General features: G+C 42.5%; 1 protein-coding gene across 1 annotated transcript in view; it reads right to left on the reverse strand.

Annotated features, from left to right (window-relative positions):
• The window catches only part of CAPN2 (calpain 2), an 82,040-nt gene extending 72,693 nt beyond the window's left edge, over nucleotides 1-9,347 (reverse strand). Inside the window, exons 1-2 of the mRNA XM_060246054.1 lie at nucleotides 9,089-9,347; nucleotides 2,222-2,291 (exon numbers count right to left, since the gene is read on the reverse strand). Coding sequence (XP_060102037.1) covers nucleotides 2,222-2,291; nucleotides 9,089-9,325 — 307 coding nt within the window. The 5' untranslated portion in view covers nucleotides 9,326-9,347. The remainder of the gene's footprint in view (nucleotides 1-2,221; nucleotides 2,292-9,088) is intronic.
• Between the last annotated feature and the right edge of the window lie 15,102 nt (nucleotides 9,348-24,449).

Genomic DNA, 24,449 nt, shown 5'->3' on the forward strand with positions numbered 1-24,449 from the left:
GGATTGAACCTGGGATCTTCTGCATGCCAAAACAGATGCTCTACCACTTAGCTACAGCGCCTGATTATGAAATGGAGCACGGCTTCTCCCCACCACTGGGTTGTTTATTGCATTATCCTGGAATTGCATCTGAAAAGGAAATTTCACTCACTTTTTTATCTTGCAAACTCAGGTCATGCATTAGAGCCAAGAAGGCATGAGGAATTCAGGAGTTTCAAAGACGCTTTTGATCTATGCATTTCTTCATCATTCATGCTGTTAGGTTGTTCCCTTTTGTCACTTATGTCCTTTGATCAGTAGACCTTCTTTTGATGTATACCATATGCATTTCCCCTCACTTCTGGCAACATGTTGACCAAAATTTCTTGAGATAGTTTGTTTCCTCATCCCTCATATTTTTAAATGTAAGGAGATTTCTGAAGACTGCCTCTAGGTCTCTTTTGGATCAAACAATATTTTTGGGATATGCACATATTAATCGGGGTGGGGGGGATGCTGTGTACTTGGGCCCTGCACAATAACCTCGAGGTACAGCCACTGCTGGGCAAATGTTTATATGTAAACCATATCCCTCATATGCTGATATGGCACCAGTAGAATTTAGTTTTCTTCTCCCACATAAGTTTCTTCCTAGAATAAACACCTTGTGCAATGCAGATGCATGATTTTGCCTTTCGATATTCAATATTTCTGACCACATAATGAACCTCATGATTCAGGTCAGTGCTACAGTATTTTAACCTGGGGTGCAAGGTGCTACAACAGTAAGGCCTAGTCCACTATGTAAAAAAGGGATGCAGAGGCTGCATGTCAGTTCTGGATACACACCCATTTTGGCATTAAAGCACGAATATAAATAAATGACAGGGTGATTTGCAGTTCTGATATGAAATAAGTACCAACTTGGCTTATTCTATTTGAAAAGTTCAAAGTAATCCCAGTGCATGGCCTGTGTGTGAAGAAAGGATGGGTTGCATTAGGGGCTAGTTCTCTTGGCCCTTTCTTGCATGCCCAGGGAATGTTGTTCACTACTTTGGGGTCAGGCAGCAAATTTTCAGGCAGCAGTTGGCCTGGAGGTGGGGAGCGATCCTGGAGGTGGGGAGCTGGCCATCTTCTGGGCATGCAGCAGTGGTCACTGGGTGTGTGTGGGGAGGTATTTGTGAGTTTGTCGGGGGGAGGTATTTGTGCAGTGGGTTAGACTAGATTGCCCAGAAGGTCCCTTCCCACTCTATGATTCTATGAAACCTAGTGGCTTAAAGAGAAACCCTAAGCAGCAGGTATACTCAGCATCCTACTATAGCCTGCTGAGTGGGGCTTACCCCCAGGCAAATGTTCTCAGGATTGCAGTGTCAATTAAGTCAGCTTGTGAATCAGTGCAAGATGGCCTTTGGTGTCTGGAAGACACATGAAACAGAGTGGTTTTTTGTTTGTTTATGGCATTACAAGACCAAATCAGAGAAGGAAAAAATTGTGAAATATCATTTCTGAAGCAGCAAACGAAGGTCAAGGTATTCATACTGCTGTACTGTTTGTCTTTAGAAGTAGCCTGCTCAAATTGCTACATACTTGCCCTGAAGCAAAACAGCATTCCACTCATGGCATGATGTACGTTTTGCATGAAGAATGATACCAAACAAAATAAAAGAAACTATTGTCTATGAGTCATAGAGCACAGCGAGTAAAAGTAAAGCAAAGGAAATTCAGGAAGCTTGTTTTTTCACTAGCTCACACCAATTACCCTCCTGATCACAACTCTGGAGTCTGGACCCACATGGTGTTTGTACATGCAGATCTCATGATCCCCAGCACTGTCAAAAGGGACCCCCCTTTATGTTTTCATTCACAAAAGAGTTGGACTCAGCGCAAGCGCCCCACTGCAGGGCTCATGTAATACTCTAGAAAAGAACAATTAACAAAGAGGGACCAAAATGGAGAATTAAAAAGAAGAAATAAGAACTATTTTGTCTCAGTGTGTGGTACAGTAACTCATGAACCCACCCAGAAAGGCAAGCTAGTATTATATTCATCATGTTACTGGGAGTTGAGGGCAGAGTAATAAGGCTTGCCCCAGCTGAGTCTGAGAAAAAGGTGGCACTGAACCTTAAGGTTCCCTATAGATGCTAAATAACATGAAATGTCTCTGGCACAAGGTAAAACGCAGTAGATACATACAGAACCATACAGCCACTGTAAGGAATGACACATGCACTTCATGACTTACCTAAAGCTCCCTGGCAGATATCAGTCCGGGTAGCCCCTCCAATGATAAATTGAGGATTAGAACACAGCTCCTGAAAAAAACAAGAGTAAGAAAAAAATGTAAAAACCAGTTTACGTTAGCGACGCAAAAGCCGCGGCTCTTCGCGGCTCTTCTTGGTTCTGCGGAGCAGTTGGTGCAAAATCCGTGCAGATGCTGCGCGGTGAAAAGGGACGTCGCTCCGGGGTAAGCTCTGTGCGAAAACGCCCTCTGTCAACTCGAGATCCAGGGCTTTATTTGAGCAGGAATGCACAGGAACAAAGTTCTGGCTGGCTTGGTGTCAGGGGCGTGGCCTAATATGCAAATGAGTTCTACTGGGCTTTTTCTACAAAAAAGGCCCTATGGAGATCAGCTGTAATTCCAGCAACTCTCCAGGCTGCACTTGAAGCTGGCAACTCTACAGGTGCAGAGAGAGAGTCATAACTAAACCTGGCCTAGAGCTATTCCAGATTCTGGTACCTTGGACCTATAATAATTTTTAAAAGGGAATGGACTCCTGAATATAAAGCCTGGTAAGGCCTGGGAGCTGTGTATCTGGGATCATCTATATATCCTCAGGAAGTGTTGTTCTGAGTCTTGTCCTAGATCTGGGAAGTGGAAGGAAGAGGTGCTCTACTTTCTTCAGAGGTGGTGCCTGCCTTATGGAATGCTTTATTAACAGAGGTGCCCATATCTGCTACCAAGATAAAACATGGCTTAATTGAAAATTGAGCAATCTGACTTTTTGGAGAGGGGTATGTGGTGAATGTCAAGTCATAGCCACCTTATGGTGATTCAGTAGTGGTTCTGAGGCAAGAGACTAACAGAAGTGGCTTGCCATTGCCTGCCTCCAGTGACCCTGCACCGCCTTGGTCGGTCTCCCCTCCAAGTACTAACCAGCACTGACCCAGCTTAGCTTCCAAGGTCTGACAAGACTGAGCCAGCTTCGGTCAGGGCTTTCTGTTTTTTTAGCCTATCTGAAATTTTACAAGGTTTTTTTTTGTTCACTGTTTGCCCATAACTCTAAATAGTATTTTAGATTTTTAAAAATATTTTTACTGTTATTTTCATTAGTATTGTACAGGTACCATGGGGGATGGAAGGCAGAGAATGTAGTATTATCAACATTACCATACAGATATACAAACTGTGGAAGAAAAAAATGGCTCCCATATTTCAACAGCAGCCATAATACTACTACTACTTAGCATTTGTATGGCACGCTCAGATGTCCCGAGCCCTCCAATAAGGTAATGTATGTGATCTGCAGAAACCAGCAATGACACTTTTCACAACATGCAGATAAGCTTTATGACCAGGGAAGGCCTGCAGATAACACGGCTGTTTTATTAGTAGGTACCAGTAACAAACTCAGAAAGCCTATTATACTCGTTTGAGAGATTAAAAAACCTACTTCTACCCATTGGAATATTCAACCTGCAATCTAGCACACTGCATATTTTACAATCTTGGAAGCAGCCTCCAAAATACTTGATTTCAGTTCCTTTCGAATCCTTCTCTAACCCAAGATTTTGGACTTTTAAAATAGCTTAACAGAGCCAGGGGCTAAACACAACATAAGGGGTATATCTCTCCTTTTGTTAAGGTGCTAGAAGAGTGTGTATGTGTGTGTGTGGGGGATACCTCCCCAGGTTTCCTTCTCTTTCATACACTGAAGTACTGTGTGAGCCCACATGGCTCTTACTTTTTAGTTTAATGTGATGTAAAGTATTTTTCTGTTGTTCTGGTAACTATCTGTGGATTTGTGTGTGTTTTGATTTAGGGCATATGAAAGTTAAATATGCTTATTTTAAAGCAAAGGAAATTCCTTGGATAAATGGAGGATTTTAGTCTCAGCAGCTGCTTCTTTTTGAAAAAGATTGGAGGTCTGGATCCTAAAATATTTTTCCATTTGCTCCTTGAACTGCTTAAAAGCCTCATGAAATACTGAGCCAAAGAATCCCTTCAAAAGAAGACAACATCCCAAGTAAGATGAGCTTTGTAAAAGATCCAAATCATTATTTAAACTTGAATTTAAATCTCCTGTGCCAAGTATGAACAATGAATTATATGAGGAAGGATGCAAAGAAGAGGCATGGGTAAAAATACCTAGAGGAAAGTGGGTAAGGAGAAGAGAAAGGACCAGACAATAAGGATCACGACCTGAGTTTGATTCTGGCGGAAGCTGGATTCAGGTAGCCAGCCCAAGGTTGACTCAGCCTTCCGTCCTTCCAAGGTCAGTAAAATGAGTACCCAGCTTGCTGGGGGGAAAATGTAAAAGATTGGGGAATGGCAAACCACCCTGTAAAAAGTCTGCTGTGAAAACATTGTGAGAGCAATGTCACCCCAGAGTCGGAAATGACGTGCTTGCACAGGGGACCTTTCCTTTCCCAACAGAACAGGAAAGCATTAAAAAAAGTGAAGCTGTGGGATTGGCATAGGATTTGTTGTACCTTCTGAAAACTAAACTATTTCACAACGTAAAGGCAGAGTGGGGAAAACAGGGTGGGTGCATGAATAGGACTATCTATACATACTGGTTGTCTAAAAAGAAAGAATTCACTCATACTTCTAAAACAGCACTAATCTCTGGGCTGGTACACATCTGTATTTACCAAATGACTATTAATAAACAACAAAACAGCCTAACATGACTAATTCCCCAACCATATGTTTTCAAATACTTCTTCACATCTGAGATTACTCCCTTCCATTGGTAATACAGGGCTCTTTCACAAGAACAAAGATACCTGAAGATAGATCAAGATACCTGAAGCCATTCTGAGCTCCCAATGACACGAATGAGGGATGTACAATGCTTGCAGTTGGTACCGTAATTTTGACTTCTCCTAAATTATTAAATTATTCCATTCCTATATGAAACTCTATGCTGCAGTGTCCCTCTATTATGTCTGTAGAAATTCAGGGCAATACAGTTTTGTTTATAACAAGCTTTTTTGGACTAGAGAGCACTTTGTCCAGTGCATGGAATGGGTCCTCACTAGGCTGCCCTGAGCCTGCTTCGGCGGGGAGGGCGGGATATAAATCTAATAAATAAATAAATAAATAGGCAGATATGACTTTATGAAGGTAATCCTGTTTTTATGAATAGGCAGATATGAGTTTTTATGAAGGTAATCCTGCTCCGGCGGGGAGGGCGGGATACAAATAAAAATTATTATTATTATTATTTATTATGTAACTATTACTATTTTTCTTCAGAGCTCATGTTTATGTCTGCTTACTGAACACTCACTGCATGCATCTGATGGTCACCTCAAATTCACAAAAGCTTTTACTAGAATACAAATTGATTAGCCGCTACAGTATCACATGGCTCCTGTTTGTGGGATGAAAGACACAAGTCAATAGGACATACTTTTTAAAATCTCAGATCTGATATTTAATTGTCAGAAGCTGGAGTTGCAGAATTGTAGAAGAAGAGGAGGAGTAGGAGTTGGTTTTGGTTTTAAAGCTCACTTTTCTCTACCCTAAGGAAGTCTCAAAGCAGCTTACAATCACCTTTCCCTTCCTCTTTCTACAACAGTCACCTTGTGAGGCAGGTGGGTTGAGAGAGTTCTGAGTGACTGGTCCAAGGCCACCCAGCAGGCTACATATGGAGGAGTAGGAAATCAAACCCTGTTCTCCAGATTGGAGTCCATCGCTCTTTAACCACTACACCACACTGGCTCTCAGTGCCACTTCAGGTGAAAAAGCTCTCATTGAGATGGAAAAGCATGATGATTAGTGTTTGTATTTTACCAGTGGTTCATTACCCAATATGTTCCTGGGAACACCTTCCCTATACTACAAAGTTCCCTAGTGGATATCCAATGTTTAGTCCAGTTTGTTAGTACTGGAACATACAGCACTTGTTCAAAGCACAGCATTTCAGTAGAGTCAGTGTCAAAGGAACAAAGTCAGGACCAGATCTACATACTTTTGAGGGGGAGGGGCAAAATTAAAAAATGATGCCCCCTTATGGCCCTATTCTATCTTATGGGCCCACAGAATAGAATGGACTCCATACCCAATTTGGTGCCCCCCAGCAGTGCTTGGGGCAAGTGCCCTCTGCTCCCCATAGATCCAGCCCTGAACAAAGCATCTGCTTTCATCTTTCTCATACTTATAAAAGTTATGGAATGTCTTTATCAACCAGAGTATAACCATTCCCAGAATGCAATGAGAGGCAGGAGACACTGGTACATGTGGGAAGTAATTCTTAGGACAGAGGAGATTCTACTGCTTGCACAGCATTAAAGAGCCACAGCAGAAATAAACTGCAACTTGGAATTTTAACACTAATTTGCAAAGGACAAAACTATACACATAATTGCTATGAATTTGTCCAGTGGCAGTTACTGGACACATTGCATGAAATCTGAAATTTCCACTCATGCACTATTCCTTATTTACTTCACTTACACCCCATCTTTCTCAATAGTGGGGGACCCAAAGTGTCTTACATCATTCTTCTCACCTCTATTTTATCTTCACAACAACCCTATGAGATATAGGGTTGCCAAGTCCCTCCGCCATTCTTTGCATGTGGGCCTGATGACGTCACCCAGAAGTGATGTCATCGCACCAGGGACACAGCATAGGGACGCTCTAGGACTTACACTATAAACTCTAAGGTACCATAGAGTTTTACCACAATTCCTAGAGTGTCACACCAGAAACGCTCTAGGGCTTGCAATAAAACTATGGTACCACAGAGTTTTTAGCTTGAGTCCTAGAGAGTCCCCATGCAATGTTCTTGGTGCATGCTGGTGGGGCTCTTCGGAAGCAGGGATCCTCTTGGAGGCCAGCTCCCTGCCGGCAGGTTGGGGCCCTCCTGGGCAGAGGATCCCCCACCGGGAGCTTGGCAGCCCTGGTGAGATAACTTAGGCTGAGAATAGGCAACCAGCCCAAATTCACCCAGCAAGCTTTCATGGCAGAGTAGGATCCAAATCTGGTTCTCCAGGATCTTAGTTCAACACTCTTAACTACTAGATCACACTGGCTCTTCTTGAGAAACTCTGATTTGTAGATGGAGATACTACAAGAGTATTGGACTTATCCTGCCAGAAAAGAAAACATGAATGCATATAAGATAAAAAATGAAAATTTGGAATTCAAACTAATATTTCCAGTTCATTGTGCCCTGAGATTGTATTCCTAATGCGTTCCTGGCCCAAACAATACACACAATAGAGACAGCAGAGATGTGGGCTGAGGAATTCCGAACAGCCCTCTGAAGCCATCTGATGCTACTGCACCTTTTAACTACCAGTACCTCTAGCTGCTGGATTTTGATGGGGTGTTTTTCCCTATTGACCCATTTATCCTTTATTTTCCATACAGGGATCAAGAACAATTTTCCCGAAAAGTATTTTGATAATAATACTTCTTAGCATTCGTGGAGCACTTTTAGTATTCACTGATTCACATACATTATTTTGTTGTATTCCTTACAACAGCCCTAGAAGGGAGAGCAGTATCGTTATTCCCTGCAGTGCACACATAGGTCGTTTTCGCACTCACCTCCAGCCGGCACGACCCCCCTCTTCACCGCGCAGGATCTGCGCGGATTTCGCACTAAATGCCGCGGAGCAGCCTTCTGCGCCGGAAACTCCCGTCGCAAAAGCCGCACAAACACCAAACTGCTTTTTGGCGATTTACGTTTGAGCGGCTTTTGCGACGGGAGTTTCCGGCGCAAAAGGCTGCTCCGCGGCATTTAGTGCGAAATCTGCGCAGATCCTGCACGGTGAAGAGGGGGGTCGCGCCGGCTGGAGGTGAGTGCGAAAACGACCATAAAAATAGCTCCTTCCTTCTTATAGCCACTACACTATGTCAGCAAGTACACAATGTGCCAATGTTACCATTTGAAAAGCTATCTAAATTCTTCCATTGGTTTAGAGGAGTAAATATCTGGGCTTCAACAGCATCCCTCAGGAACCACCCGCCTCTATCCAGTGTCAGTTTGCAAAGGGGCAGATCTCCATTTGCAGCCCCACCCTGATGTGCTTCCTGTTGAGAGTTAGCATTTTCTTAAATTTACCCATAACTTATACCAAAACACACGCAATCCCTTCAATTGAGGCCAACATTCACATAATCTCCCTCTTGTCACCTATTATCAATTATACCAGACTACCAACTCTTGGTGTCACAAGTGACAATTCCCATCCTTCCTTTCAGCACTGTGTACAGGACTAAAGGGTGATTAAAATAATTACGCTGCATTCAAGTACTATCTTAGCTCTCTCTTTTGCTGTTATGGGCCTCAGCCAACTAAACCTAATCCAAATGTCCAGCACAGTTCAGGGGTGATCTGGTTCATGGGCAGGGCCTTTTTTTTTTTTTTTTGGAGCAGGAACACACAGGAACGCAGTTCCGGCTGGCTTGGCATCAGGGGATGTGGCCTAAAATGCAAATGAGTCCTTGTTGGGCTTCTTCTACAAAAAGTCCTGTGTAAAACAATGGTGATGTCAGGGGGTATGGCCTAATATGCAAATGAGTTCCTGCTGGGTTTTTCCTACAAAGAAAGCCCTGTTCACGGGTATGGCAAAACAAGGAACCAGCTATGACCCTTGGGCCCGGGGGAGATGCTGAGTGGCACATCTGGAGATCAGTAATGGGGATCAGATTCATTCCTATCCCAACAAACTTCACTTTTGCATGCAAGTTCGACTTTCTCCTGCAAGCTCCCTAACCTCTTCTTCCGTTCCATCCCAAACCAAGACTAAACGGACAAACTGAGAGCTCCCTCTGCCAGCCCAAGACGAAGCGCTAACAATTTTCACTTTCCTTTGTCATGATCTACTGTGATTCCCGGATCGATTATAGCTGCCCAGTTTAATGTCCTACCGTCGGCCTTTTCCAGACGATGCCATGAGTTTTGTACGACTTTGGTCCGAGTTCATTGTAGCCTAGAGACGATGCAGCCGCGGGGAAGGAGGGGTCTTGGAAGAGCTTCCCTGCCTGAAGACACTCGTCCCTCAGCGCCTGGAAGTCCTGGTTTAAGTACTTCACGGCCTTTGCATTGGAGCCCAAGCCCCTGGCGGCGTCTCTGTCTTTTGCTAGTTTCGCGGCAATCCCAGACATTGTTGCCTCCAGCTGCTGCTGCTGCGGCCTCTCTAGAGGGCGGCACAAAAATGCAAACCTTCCTGCTGCTCAGCGAAAAGACATACGAAACCAGAAGCCGTCGCCAGCCGCGGCATTCGGAGGGTGATTCATCGCGAAGCGGAAAAATACCACTAGGGCCCTCGGGGTGGGGCCGGGCTGGCCGTCGAGAGGCAGCGTGCATTGTCAGACCCGCCACCCCCCTCTAGACCAGTGCTGTGGGTCGCAGCGGTGCGTGGGCAAGGCGAGAACCGAGCAGCAACACTGGTGTTGTTTTGCGCGCTTGCAAGCGCCAAACCCGCTCTTAGCGGGGAATTCAGCTCCTTTGGTTGGCCTTGTGCACATGGACCTGAAAGCCGCCAGGAAACTCTTCTGGTCCCATTCGGATGTTTGTGCAGCAGCGTGGCTGCAGTGCCGCGAAAAGTTGTTCTCCTTAGCAAGGGCTTTTTTTTCTGGGGGAACGCGGTGGAACAGAATTCCAGAACCTATTTGTAGAAACCAAATTCTCAAAATAAATAAATAAAAGTTAATGAGGAGCACCTTCATTTTTGTGTGTTTTTCCTTCATTTCCCTCTTGTGACTCACAGGTTGTGAGTTCTGGCACCTCTTTCTAGAAAAAAAAAAAAGCCCTTTACGGTGTGGAAAGCAAATTCCTCTCTTCTGCAGGGGCCTTGATAAGGCTCCAAGCATGGAGAGAGGAGGGGAGGAGAGGAGTTCAAATGGCCACCAGGAACGGGGATGGGCACATCTGCCCCAGGACAAATGTTCAGGTCTCTTTGCTTTGTGAAGATCCCAAATGGGGACTGAAAGTGAGGAACAAATTCCTGGTGTTGAAAGGATAGCAGGAAATGAGGTTCCAGTTTTCCAGACTACAACCAGTTTGGTGTAGAGGTTAAAGCATCAGAGTAGGATCTGGGTTTGAATCCCCAGCCTGCTGTGGAAAATCACTGGATCACCTATGTCCAGTCACACACTCTTAGCCTAACTGACTTCCCAGGGTTCTTATTGTGGGGATAAAACAGAGGAGAGGAGAATGATGTTAGCCATTTTGGGTCCCCCTGAGGAGAAGGCAGGATAAAAATGAAGCAGAAAAACAGGATGAGGTTCGTATGAATGTGTGTTTGTCGCAGTGTGGTCTGGTTCAGAGGCTTTACTGGCCGAGGGAACTGGATCAGTGAAAAAAAGAATCCACTGTGTGCACCTGTCATCCTCTGACATCTTCCCTAGTTTTCAGTTGAGTCCTTCTCTCTCAGGTAGTCACCATTTTTCTGGAGCCCATTCGAACAAAATAGAAAAGGGGTTGTGGCGGAACCGGCCCGATTCTGCCTTCAGACCCGGTCCCGTCAGCTCCCTATTGAGTCGCCAACTCCTGGAGGGAGCTATTTCTCCTCCTGCCCCTTGGGCTCGCTGCCACCACCTGCTCAGTCCCGGGGTTCAGATTGAGAGGAACAGGACTCCCAATCCCCCTCTCCAGCTATGAGGCCAGGCCTCAAGGTCCTCTGCCACCCTGTACTTGGGTTTCACAGAGACCTCAGCACTTCTTTGGGGCACCCCTGGAGGATTGGCACATTATCCAACTGCATGCCTTCCCCCTTCCCCGGGGCCCCCTTCTTGAAAACAGCGTGGTCTAAAGCGGTCTGGGGATCTAGGTGGTACAGAGATTGACTGCCAGCATTTAAACAGTAAAAATATATTTATTTAAAAAGAGAAACAGATAGGAAAAGAAAAACAAACCAAAAACAGTTGCATCTACAAAATTAGCACAGCACAGCACAGCACAGCAAACAGCATGACAAAGGAAAGGTGTTTATAAACGCTTTCTACTGTCCCTGGTCTAAACTTGTCCTGTCTTGAGAATTACTTACTTGGTCTGCCTGCCTGGGCCCTCCCAGGCAGGAGCCTCCATGCTCACCACATGCTCGCTCGAGCCCCAGTTCAAATCTGGCTTCTCTTCCTGCCTAACACATGCAAGGAACAACAGCACTTCCTGCCTCTCTAGGAGACTTTCCCCCCTAGAGTTGTTGGTTTGGCTCTGGAAGGGAGGGGCGGAGTAAGGAGGGGAAGGCTACAAAGCCTGCTGAGGGATTTACTGACCCCTGCCAAATGAAGCACCACCACTGACTAAAATGGCGTTTCTCCACAGGGGTGTTGTGGCTGGTTTGGGCACAGGAAGGAGGGTAACAGTAACCCACAAATAATGCTTAAATACCTGAAACATGGGTTAGAGGGGTCCACCCCATGTCTTCCATTGATCCTGTCAACTGGACATGTGCTGGGAGTTCCATGCTGAATGTCAATTTCTTAGGTGCATGGGGCCCAATTCAAATTGGTACCATGGTGTGCAGGGAAAAGGGGCTTAATCCCCCCCTCCATGCTGCTGTCCTGATTTGAAACACATCTGTAGAACATCAGTACTGTACAAGAAAGGATTAACCCAGACTTCCTTCCTATCTCAGTATATTGTGCAGACAGTAATGGTGGGGGCCATTCTACCGGTTTAATTCACTTGTATATAATCTTCCCCCATCATAGATAACAACACATCCTTTCTTTTTAAATTGTTCGCTATGAGACATTTGACCACATCTGTCCAAAGCAGATACACTGCCCCATTACTTTTTTGATTGCTTTCTTATATAACCCAAGTGAAAAACTTAATTGGTTGCTCAATTCTCATACTGGTAAGCTAAGTAGGATAAATGTGTAGCTGAAACCCCGCAGTGCTAATGTATTTTGGGAGAAGGGGGATATTATGGATTAGTTTATAGTTCCTTCTGTTTTTATGATGCCAGCTATGCATTACATATGTGTCCTGCCTTTAGTAGTTTTTTTCTGCCACTACCTGAGGTATTTCCTAAAATTGTCCAGACAGAATGCCACAGTCAGCCTGTATTTCACCCCTTGAATACGACAGCTTTGCGCTTGCATGAGAAGAGGGGCCAATTTCCTACCCACCCTTTTCTTGGCAAATGCATTTAAAGTTAAAGTTGCTTTTTCCCACTTCTCCCTCCTTTCTCCTTCCCCCATCAATTTGCCTTCCTTCTTTCCTTCCTACCTGCCTGCCTCAAATGTTTGATGTTCATGTCTTACAGCTCTCCAACATCTGACATTTATTGTATGTGGCTCTTATGTTAAACAAGTTTGGCCAGCCCTGGTTTAGAGCATCTTCCACCCTGGAACATGGATCAGCTCCAACTTCTGGGGGAGGAAAATGTCGAGCTGAGCTGCTTCTCATAACGGGAGCAGGCTGGAACTTCTGTTCGGGGTAGTGGAAGGCAATTTATTGCCTACTGCCTACTTTTCTCAGTCAGATATTAGTCCAAGATATGCACAGGAAACTTTGAGGAGATTTACCGTGGCTAAAAGGGAGTCCCGGGGAGGGGGTCCTTTGAGGCTTTGAGGGGTCTCCGGGAAGAGTTGCATTTTCATAATCTGCAGAAGTTTTCAGAGTCATTTATTTGACAAAAACTCGACAGGATCCTAACCTTCTTGGACATTGCTAAACATCTAAAGCTTTGCAAGATTGGTGGGAACTTGGATAATTGGAAGAGAAGGTACAAATTACTATGGGCGTTTTCGCACTGACCTTCAAGTGGCGCGACCACCCTCTTCACACCGGAGGATCTGCCCGGATTTCGCACAAGAAGCACCGGCGCACCCAAAAGAGCCGGCTACTTCCGTCGCGAAACCCGCTCAAACGTTTTCCTGATTCTTGGCGGTTTCCGTTTGAGCGGGTTTCGCGACGGAAGTAGCCGGCTCTTTTGGGTGCGCCGGCGCTTCTTGTGCGAAATCCGGGCAGATCCTCCGGTGTGAAGAGGGTGGTCGCGCTACTTGAAGGTCAGTGCGAAAACGCCCTATCTTTCATTCCGGAACTATTTACATCTTAATGGAATAAATTTAAAAGGTGGGAAAGGAAAATCTAGAAAGTCTGGAAGAAGAGGGGAGGAAGAGGTGAAATTTGGACTTTATAAATATAAAAGACAGTGTTAAAAAGTGGAAAGGAATTTATTGTTTAGTCTACTTGCGGTTTTGAAAAAAGAGCACCATCGTCACAGACCTGCAGCACATTCAAGCAAGACAGGAAGTACGTCAAGTATCATGAGATCTCCTTACCAGTGTGAATGAGACTTCATGGCAACAAAAGCAGGAAGTAGCAGAAGGAAAACCTATTCTAGGAATTTACTACCATTGAGAAACATTGGCGGCCATTGCTGGGAGGTCAAAATAAAAACAATGTTTTTAAAGAATTTGGGACATCAAAAATTATTGGAGTTAACTGAGAAGAGGGTAAGAAGTTAAATACTATTGGTCATATTATTGGTGTGGACCTCAGATGTTTTTAAAAGGGGAAAAATTGTACGGAGCAGTAAAAAGTTGCGACTGCCATTTTGAAAGATTTAAAAACTTTAAAAATAAATATCTTGACTTTGGGAGCTCCGAGGATGGCGAAATTGGGCTTGTTATAAAGGGCAAGTCCTACTCTTTTGAATCTGATAGTTGAATTGGAAATTGGTGAGGTCCAAATTTTCGTTGTTTTTTAAATGTCTGAACACAAGCACAAGGGCTACTTCATTGGAAAAAATGCAGGACCAATTGGAGGCAATGGAGGCCAGAATGATGAAAGGGGTGAGAGAGATGATAAATGAATCGGAAAAAAATTATTGCAGAGATTAAAAAAGATATGGAAGATCTCAGAAAGGAAACTGAGGAAACATCTAAGAAAGTGCAGGAGGTAGAAGGCAGAATGAAAGTATATGATACCACCTTGTTGAAAATGCAAGAAAAAGTGACAATCCATGACGGCAAATTGATGGAGACTCAGATATGTCTGAGAGAAGTACCTGAGAAGGAGGGTGGTGATTTAAAAGAATATATAATAAAAATAATTGCAGAATTTTTAGAGGAAGACCCTGAAGAGGCTAAAAACATGTATGACTATGTGTATAGAGTGAACTCACTTTATGCCAAGAAAAACAACTTACCAAGAGATGTTGTCTTAAGATATATAACAAAGGAAATGGTGGGAAGGATCATGACTAAAAACTTTGAAAAGACATTGATAGTGGGAGGCAGTAGAGTGAGAATCATGAAGGAGCTGCCAAGGCAAGTGATAAATGATAGAAGAACATATAAAAAGTTGGCAGAAAAATTAGACAATGGAATGAGGTTTAGATGGATAATACCTGAAGGCTTGAGCTTTGAACTCCAGGGGAAAAGAATCACAATTACAAATGCACAGGATATGCATGGATTTTTTTGAAGAAAATAAAGAATTTGTACCATGATGGATTACAAATTATTGTCTTGGAATGTAAATGGACTAAATTCACCACAAAAAAGAAGGGCAACATTTCATTGGATTAAGAAACAAAACTGAAATATAATTTGTTTGCAAGAAGTACATATCAAACAAAAGGATTATAAATTTTATGGAACAAACAATTGGGAGTGGAATTTTTTTCATTGACTGAACAGAAGAAAAGGGGAGTGGTTTTTTATATTAAACAAGAATTGGAGCCAAAATTAGTATTTAAAGATAAAGATGGAAGATTTATAGCAGTAGAGACAATATTAGATGGAAAAAAAACGTTGTTATTGGGACTTTATGCACCTAATGGTGCAAAGGATGTTTTTTTTAAAGACATTATACAACAGCTTGATGAATTGACTTATGACCAAGTTTTGATAATGAGATTTTAATAGAACAGTTAAGAACTCATTGGACAGGTCGGGAGGGAAAAAAAACAATAGTAAAGAAGGAAAATTGCCAAAGTTTTTGAACTGGTTAAACAAGAAGATTTGGAAGATATATGGAGGAAATTTAACCCTGAAGTTCGGGACTATACTTTCTTTTCTGCAAGACACAAAACTTTTTCTAGAATTGACATGTTGTGGGGAACTAAAAATTTAGGTCTTATAACAAGGAAAATAGAGGTTTTACCTACAATTGGTGCTGGTCGTAACCCAATAATGTGGATTACAAAATTGTCCAAGAAGTTGAGAAGATGGAGATTGAATGAAGATTTGCTACAGAATAAAGAAACAGTGACATACCTAGAAAATGAAACTAAAGCTTTTTTCCAAGTGAATGACAAAGAGGATATTGACTTTCAGATGGTCTGAGATGCCTATAAAGCAGTAATGAGAGGAATGTTGATTACTTTGAATAATAAAGATAAGAGAGTAAAAGAAAAACAGTTGTTGGACATTCAAAATAAAATAAAGAAAAAGGAAGGTGTGGGAAGTTATGTGTAAGGTTTGGCAGTTGGTATAATTGGATACTATGTAACTAGAAGTACAGAATGCATGTGCTCCTTGTTGTTGAGCAGATTGTACTCGACGCCTTATTGGTTAAGGGGTATGACGTGTATGAGGAAATAAAAGGAGGTGCTGGAGAGGCTGAGGGATCATTCATTCCCTGTGCAGCTGTACTCGAGCATGCTTTGCAATCTTTAAATCTGTCTCCTGTCTACCTTTATTCTTCACACCATTATATTGTTGGGGCTGGACTCCGACAAGTGGTGCCCCGTGTGAGGCTTCCAAGAGAGCAATCTTTTAGACTCTGTTCGTCCACCACCCACGCCCGCCAAGGGTTTTAGGCGTGCCACACATCTTCGGATCCCGGGTGAATGTGAGCCTTGCTCAAGAACAATTCAGCATTGCAGTCGGTGTCCCTGAGGAACAAAACAACCATTAGGGAACGCCCCAGTTCTGCCATCTACCCCTCAGAGAGCTTCCGCCAGACCCTGCTGGGATCCCGCCGGGGCCACCCCACTTTGTCCCTTTCCAAAAGTGTCTCTACCACCAACATTGCAGGGACTTTCAATGATGAATCTCCCTTGGGCATCAGAAGAATCCTGTCCCAGTCCACCGATTCCCTTAACATGTGCAACCGAACACTGTCAGTAGAATCACTCATTGATGAAGGAGCTGAAGTCATCTACAGTCAGCTGATGAGTGATTTTGAGATGGGGGAGAAGGACTTTGAGGCTGATTCCTGGAGCCTGGCAGTGGACAATAATTTTTTGCAGCAGCACAAGAAGGAGGTCATGAAACGACAAGATGTCATTTATGAGTTGATTCAGACAGAGCTCCACCATGTACAGACGCTGAAGATCATGACCAACCTCTTCCGGAAGGGAATGTTGGAAGACCTCCAGATGGACCCAGCTGTAGTGCAGAGCATGTTCCCCTGCGTGGACGAGCTCAGTGAAGTCCACGACTGCTTCCTCGTGCAACTCCTTGAGCGCCGCAAGGAGTCACTAGCCACCGACAGCAACAAGAATTTTGTCATCAACCGGCTGGGAGACATCCTTGTGCAGCAGTTTTCAGGCACCAGTGCCGAGCAAATGAAAAAGGCCTACTCAGAGTTCTGCAGCCACCACAGCAAGGCAGTGAAGCTTTACAAAGAACTCTTCACCCGGGACAAGAGATTCCAGCAGTTCATCCGAAGGCTGACATGGTCATCGGCATTACGCCGTCATGGTGTGCAGGAGTGCATCCTTCTGGTCACCCAGCGCATCACTAAATACCCTGGGCTAATTGACAGAATGCTGCAGAACTCCAAAGGTAATGAAATGGGTCAGAGGAACCATTGCCGCGTCCCCTTGTTACATACAGGAAACTGCCAGATCCAAATTGGCATGGCCCTGTGCCTTTAATTACTTGGGGAAGAGGATACGCAGCTGTCGCTGAAGAAAAAGGACCTTTGTGGGTCCCAGCTCGTTGTATTCGGCCATGGCGTGGACTTCCTACATCGTGAATCTTATTGATGGATTCAGATTTGGATTTAGAGCAGACTTAGGTTACTGGAAAGATAACAACAGCCATCCATCATATGGAAGAATCTACTCATAATGCTCCTTTTGGTACAGGCTCCCTATCTGTTGACAGTTGGTGGTCTGTACTGTAGAAATGGCTTCCAGATGTGGGATGGTTGCAGTAATATTGTACAATTTTAATGTTAGGTTTGTTCATATTAATAGTATGATGTTGTTTTATTCAACATATTTTTTCATTGTTTTATGTTTTTTAGTCTTGTGGATTTAAACCTCCTTCCGTGGCCTTGGTGGCTCGTAAGAGAGCCTTTTAATTACAGTATCAGGCCTTTCCCACAGAAGAATACAGGAGATGGGTTGGCCATAGGCCGCCTTTCCAGAAGTCTTTATTTTTGAATATATATAATTGGCAAAGTTTGTCAACAAAAAATAAATATAAAGGGAGGAGATGTGGGAAGTTATGTGTAAGGTTTGGCAGTTGGTATAATTGGATACTATGTAACTAGAAGTACAGAATGCATGTGCTCCTTGTTGTTGAGCAGATTGTACTCGACGCCTTATTGGTTAAGGGGTATGGCGTGTATGAGGAAATAAAAGGAGGTGCTGGAGAGGCTGAGGGATCATTCATTCCCTGTGCAGCTGTACTCGAGCATGCTTTGCAATCTTTAAATCTGTCTCCTGTCTACCTTTATTCTTCACACCATTATATTGTTGGGGCTGGACTCCGACAGGAAGGGGAGTTGAGAAAAAGACCAGGGAAAAAGAAAATTTGAAGGAAAATTACAATATTACAAACTCAATTGAGACATTTGTTAAATAAAGAAGTGGAAAGGAGTTTGAAAAGACTTCAGCAGAAATCCTTTAAGAGAGCAAATAAACCGGGAAAGTATTTGGCTTGGCAATTGAAGAAAAAGAGAGAAAACAGAATTAACATAATTGTGGTAGATGGAAGAGAAGTGGTTACTCAAGAGGGAATAAAAAGAGAATTTTTTAAGTACTGTGCCAAATTGTTTAAAGGTGTTAAAATAAAGAAAGAGAAGATGGATGAGTATTTACAAAAGATAAAAATAGAGCCCTTTACTGAAAATATGCGAAAAGTTTTGAATGATCCAATTGAAAAAATAGAAATTGAAGCAGCAATTAACGCAATGAAGAATGGAAAAGCACCAGGGCCTGATGGATATACAGCTAAATATTTTAAAACTTTTAAAGATGAGTTAATACCAGAATTGCAGAAGTTGATGAATACAATAAGAATAAAAGGAAAAGTACCAAACACATGGAAGGAAGCTGTTATTTCGTTGATACTTAAGGAAGATAGAGATGTCACAAACATAAAAAATTACAGACCAATTTTGCTATTAAATAATGACTATAAAATATTTACAAGAATCTTGGCAGAACGGCTTAAACAACATTTGATAAACTTTATAAAGGAAGATAAAGCAGGGTTTCTTTCCAAAAGACAAATAAGAGACAATATTAGAACTGTTGTAAATATTGTAGAATATTATGAAAGACATCCAGAAAAAGAAGTAGCATTATTCCTTGCAGATGCAGAGAAAGCATTTGATAATTTAAATTGGGACTTTATGTTTGCAGTAATGGAAAAAAATGGAGCTGGGTGAAAACTTTATAAGAATGATAAAACCAATATATTCTGAACAAAGTGCAAGGTTGTGTATAAACACAGATCTTACAGAAGATATGAAAATTAGCAAAGGTACTAGACAAGGCTGTCCACTTTCACCATTGTTGTTTATAATGACTCTTGAAATATTATTGATGCAGATCCAAGAAGAAAGAGAAATAGGATTAAGAATAAAAAGATTTACTTACAAATATAGAGCTTTTGCTGATGATATAATGTTTATAAATGAAAACCCCATACAAGTTACACCTTTGCTGCTAGCTAAAATACAAGCGTATGGGGAGTTGATGGAACTTTGTATTAATAGAGAAAAATCAAAAATTCTGTGAAAAAATATGCGGATGAACAAGCAACAAGAATTACAGAGACTAACGGGTTGTGAAGTCACCTCTAAGGTAAAATACCTAGGGGTGGAGATAACAATGAAGAATATTGATCTGTTTAAAAATAATTATGAGAAGTTATGGCGTAAAATGGATGAAGACATGTTAAAATGGAATAAGCTTAATTTGTCATTGTAGAACAGAATTTGGGTAGAATAGCTGCAATCAAAATGAATATCTTACCAAGAATAATGTATTTGTTTCAAACTATTCCTATTGTGAAGGATGGCAAACAATTTGATAAATGGTGAAGGAAAATCTCAGGATTTGTGTGGGCTGGGAAGAAACCAAGGATTAAAATGAAAATTTTGACAAATGCAAAAGAAAGAGATGGGTTTCAACTGCCGAATTTAAAATTATATCAGGAAGCAGTTTGTTTAGTGTGGATGAAAGAATGAATAACGTTGTTAAACAAAAAACTTTTAGTGTTGGAAGGTCACGGAAATAAATTTGGCTGGCACACGTATTTGTATTATGGAAAAAAGAAGATAGACGTTTTTTTCTCTCACCATTGTAGAAGAAATAATTTGCTAAATACGTGGATTAAATACAAGAAATATGGAGATGAGAGAAGACCGTTATGGATAGTGCCAGCTGAGGTAATAAAAATAATGGCTGAGATAGGCGAAGAAAAGTGGTTGTCATATAATCAATTATTAAAAATACAAAGTGGCAAAATAGAACTGAAAACTGCTGAAGAGTTGAATCATAAATATGATTGGTTTCAAATGCAACAAATAAAGAGCTTGGTGGAGAATGATATTAAAACTGAAGGAATAAGGAAAGAGCAAATAGAATTGGAAAAAGTTCTGCTTGGAGACAATGATAAATTAATTTCAAAAGTATATAAATTACTTCTACAATGGTCTACAGAAGATGAAGTAGTGAAATCGCAAATGATTAAATGGGCAATTAATGTAAATAAAGAAATACAGATTGAAACTTGGGAATATTTGTGGAAGAACTCTATGAAACTTTCAACATGTCAAAGTATTAAAGAAAACTGTTTTAAGATGATGTATAGATGGTATATGACTCCAAAAAAATTAGCAAAGATGAACAACAAGATGCCAGATAGGTGTTGGAAATGTAAAAAGCATGAAGGTTCTTTCTACCATATGATGGTATATAACTCCTAAAAAATTGGCAAAGATGAATAATAAGATGCCAGACAGATGTTGGCACATTACCGGCCGGTCTCGAATTTGCCCTTCTTGGGCAAACTTATCGAGATGGCAGTGGCATTGCAGCTACAGGGTTTCCTGGAGGATGCTTCCGTCCTTGATCCCCACCAGTCTGGCTTCTGCCCGGGCCATGGGACAAAGACAGTGCTGGTTGTCCTGGTGGATGACCTTCAACAGCATCTGGATGAAGGCGGCTCGGCGGTGCTGATGTTGTTAGACCTATCGGCAGCGTTTGATACGGTCGACCATTGGTTGCTGGCTTGCCGCCTTGCCGACGCAGGGATTCAGGGGCTGGCCCTACAATGGCTTTCCTCTTTTCTTGATGGTCGGGGACAAAGGGTAGCGATTGGGGACGAACTGTCCTGGAGACACACGCTTGATTGCGGAGTGCCTCAAGGGGCGGTGCTTTCCGCGATGTTGTTTAACATCTATATTTATCCTCTTGCCCAGATTGCCCGAAGGTATGGGTTGGGTTGTCATCAGTATGCTGACGACACCCAGCTCTATCTACTTATGGACAGCCGGCCTGCCTGTGCCTCAGAAAATTTGGACCGGGCATTACAGGCGGTGGCTAGGTGGCTTAGGCTGAGTGGATTGAAGCTGAATCCGGCGAAGACAGAGGTCCTTTGCTTGGGTCATCGTGGCCCGGGAGGGGAAATCCCCCTGCCAGTTTTTGACGGGGCGCCGTTGACAGCGGCGCACAAGGTCAAGAGTTTGGGGGTACTATTGGAGCCTTCACTGACAATGAAGGCTCAGATAGCAGCCACTGCCAAGTCTGCATTTTTTCATCTTAGGCGGGCGAGGCAGTTGGCTCCTTTCCTGAGCACGACGATCTAGCAATGGTGATTCACGCCACGGTCACCTTGAGGTTGGACTACTGTAATGCCCTCTACATGGGGCTGCCCCTGTGCCGAACCCGGAAGTTTCAGTTAGTGCAGAATGCCGCTACCCGGCTGTTATTAGGGCTCCCAAGATGGGAGCACATTCGGCCGGGGCTCCGGGATCTGCACTGGCTGCCAATAATATACCGAGTCCGGTACAAGGTGCTGGTTATTACCTTTAAAGCCCTATATGGCCTAGGACCTGTCTACCTTAGAGACCGTCTCTCCCCACATGTTCCCCAGAGAGTACTGAGATCGGGTTCTCAAAACCTGCTTGTAATCGCCAGGCCAAAGGAGGCCCGTCTGAAATCTACCAGGGACTGGGCCTTTTCGGTAATGGCGCCTTGCTGATGGAACCAGCTGCCGGAAGAGGTGAGGGCCCTGCGGGACCTTGGGCAGTTCCTCAGGACCTGCAAGACAGTCCTCTTCCGGCTGGCTTATAACTAACTGACACTGGAAACTTTGGATGGTTGTGATGTACATTTTGACAGACCGCTGGTTTATATGTTTTATTATCTTACTGTTTTAAATTGTTGTAAATTGATGTTTTAAAGCTAAACCTATGTTAGATTTTATATGTTGTAAGCCGCCCTGAGCCGCTTCGGTGGGAAGGGCGGGATATAAATTAAAATATAAATAAATAAATAAAAAGCATGAAGGTTCTTTCTACCATATGGGTGGACTTGTGAAAGAGCTAAAATGTTTTGGCAGATGATTCAGCAAGAGGTTTCTAAGATCTTGGGATATGAGTTTAACAAAGTTGCAGAGACTTTTCTGTTGAGACTACAAATGGAAAAATTTCCAAAAGAAGATAGAACTTTAATCTGCTACTTGCTCTCAGCTGCTAGGACATTGTATGCGCAGTTGTGGAAGCAAGAAAAAATACCAGAGAAATGGGATTGGATTATAAAAGTTATGACATGGAGTGAAATGGACAAATGGACTATGATTTGGAAGTTTTTAAAGCGGAATGGAAAAAGTTTAGAAGATATGTAGAAAAAGAGTGGAAAATAAAAGGACATTGGACAATCTTTGATAATGATTAAGTTTTAAAAAGAAGAGGAATATAATTTTTTGTTTTAATAGTTAAGGGTACCTTTAAATATTTGCATTTTAAGTAAATAACACCGGCAGGGCTCAAGTAACGGGGGGAGGGGTGGGTAGAAAGTAATATATGGGGTAGATAAAAGAAGATTTTTTAAAAAGATGTAAGATATAGATTTATTACCATATGTTACCAATAAAATTGTTTTAAACTGGAGCTCCCTCCCTCCAGCAAGAGTCTTGGTATGACAGACAGGTAACAAGTTGATGATAGATTGCTTCCTTGGGGGCCTTATTTTAAGGGTTCTGCAGGAGTGGGGAATTAACTTTTTGGACCAATTGCAAAAACGTTCAAAACTGCTACCAAAAGAGGATTTAACCAATAAACCTTATTTTATTAATTCATTACTTTAAACATTCATTAATCACTTTTCAACCTTACAGAACTCAAGGCATCTTAGAATATAACAGAAGAAAAATTCATAAAATAATAAAAAAACAAAAATTAAAATCACATTTTATAATAGATAGAAAAAACTAAACCAATCAAATGCTGTCCTGAATAAAGCTGTCTTTAGCTGCCTCCTAAAGTTTGAAAGTTAGAAACCCAGGTGCACCTTTCTGGAGAGGTTACTCCATAATTGTAGGGCTGCTACCAAAAAGTCCCTCTCTCAGAGGTTCCAGAGCTCCATTCCTATGAGCTCCCGCCCAAAATGAGGCCTGAATACAAACAAAAATATTCCTATTTCATGCAGGTCCTTCTCTCTTATAATACTATTTATCAGTTATTCTGTTGTCACTACACATTAAACATTCTATTTCCTTTTTTGGCATAGAGTAGCAGTATTCTTAATCAGACCAAAGGTACAGCATTGTTCTTCATCCTATTGCCTTTCCAGATGACTGTGTACAGGCTATGTGCCATGATTACTAGGTGGCTGTGGGAGATTCAAACTACTTTCTTCTAGTAATGTGTTGGGGTAAGGGGATCTGTCATCTCCACAGCTAGCACTCCAGTTGCTGAAAAATCATACTTTTCTACATAACAGCTGGCTGAATCTGCTTTCAGGTTCCAAAAATATCTGAAGTTGGGCAGAATTTCAAGAGTACTTGCAGACTCACAGGGAATGCTGAGATCCCCTACTGCAGATTTGTGGGAGGACTTCTGGAGGGATTTAAAGTTAATTCTTGCTGTAAAAAAATAGCAATAGTATTTGCACCATTCAGTTGAATGCTTGTAATGTGTCCTGTGGTTTTGCTAGCAATGTCGAAGCCTGCAGCTGTGGAGATGGAGACCAAGGAGATGTGTGCCCACACCCTCTGGAGCGAGAGTGGAAGGGAAGGGAGGGGTCACAGAATTCCACAGTTGTTTTTTTTTGTACTTATGAGGTTGTCTGGAGTCATTTTTTCCATGTGACTGCAACATTCCTAGTGATTTAAGCTGCCACCCCCCCCCCCTTCCCCAACGTTGTAGAGGGACCAGCAAATCTGAAGCTGCTAACAAAGTTGAGAATACTGACACAGCCAGAGCAGAATCTGAAACAAAAGTCCTTGCACCTTCAAGACTAACAACATTTATTTCAGTATGATCTTTTGTGAGTCACAGCACACTTCAGCATTTGTGAAAGGGAAAACAAACTGGGAATTCTTCTGATGGGAAGATTAAAAGAGGAAGGGGAGGAGGAGCTGAGGCAGAGAGGAGAATCTACCATTTTTGTAGGAAGTTTTTCTTAAAAAAAAACTGGACAAAATGTATTTTATTTATTTGATAGTCTGACTCAAAACTTGGGGAGGCAGAAACCTTCAAGACTTACAAAAAAATCCCAAACTACAGCTGCATGGGAAACCTACCTTCTGCATGGGGTGACCAATGGTAGCTCTCCAGATGGTTTTTGCCTACAGCTCTCATCAGCCCCAGCCATTGGCCATGCTGGCTGGGGCTGATGGGAGCTGTAGGAAGAAAACATCTGGAGAGCTACCGTTTGTCAGGGAAGGTTCATTGAAGTTTCCAAATGAGCAAACTTGTTGTTTGAAACAAAATTGCGTTTATTGTATACTCCAAAGTTACTCCAGCATGATAGGCATTGGAACTGATATCAAATGGTTCAAATCATTGGTATTTAACATCTAACATCAAAGCAGTGCATCTACACCCCAATTCCCATAACAAAGGCTGCTTTTGCCT

This window comes from Heteronotia binoei, chromosome 1, assembly GCF_032191835.1.
Source record: "Heteronotia binoei isolate CCM8104 ecotype False Entrance Well chromosome 1, APGP_CSIRO_Hbin_v1, whole genome shotgun sequence".
NCBI classification, from domain to species: Eukaryota; Metazoa; Chordata; class Lepidosauria; order Squamata; family Gekkonidae; genus Heteronotia; species Heteronotia binoei.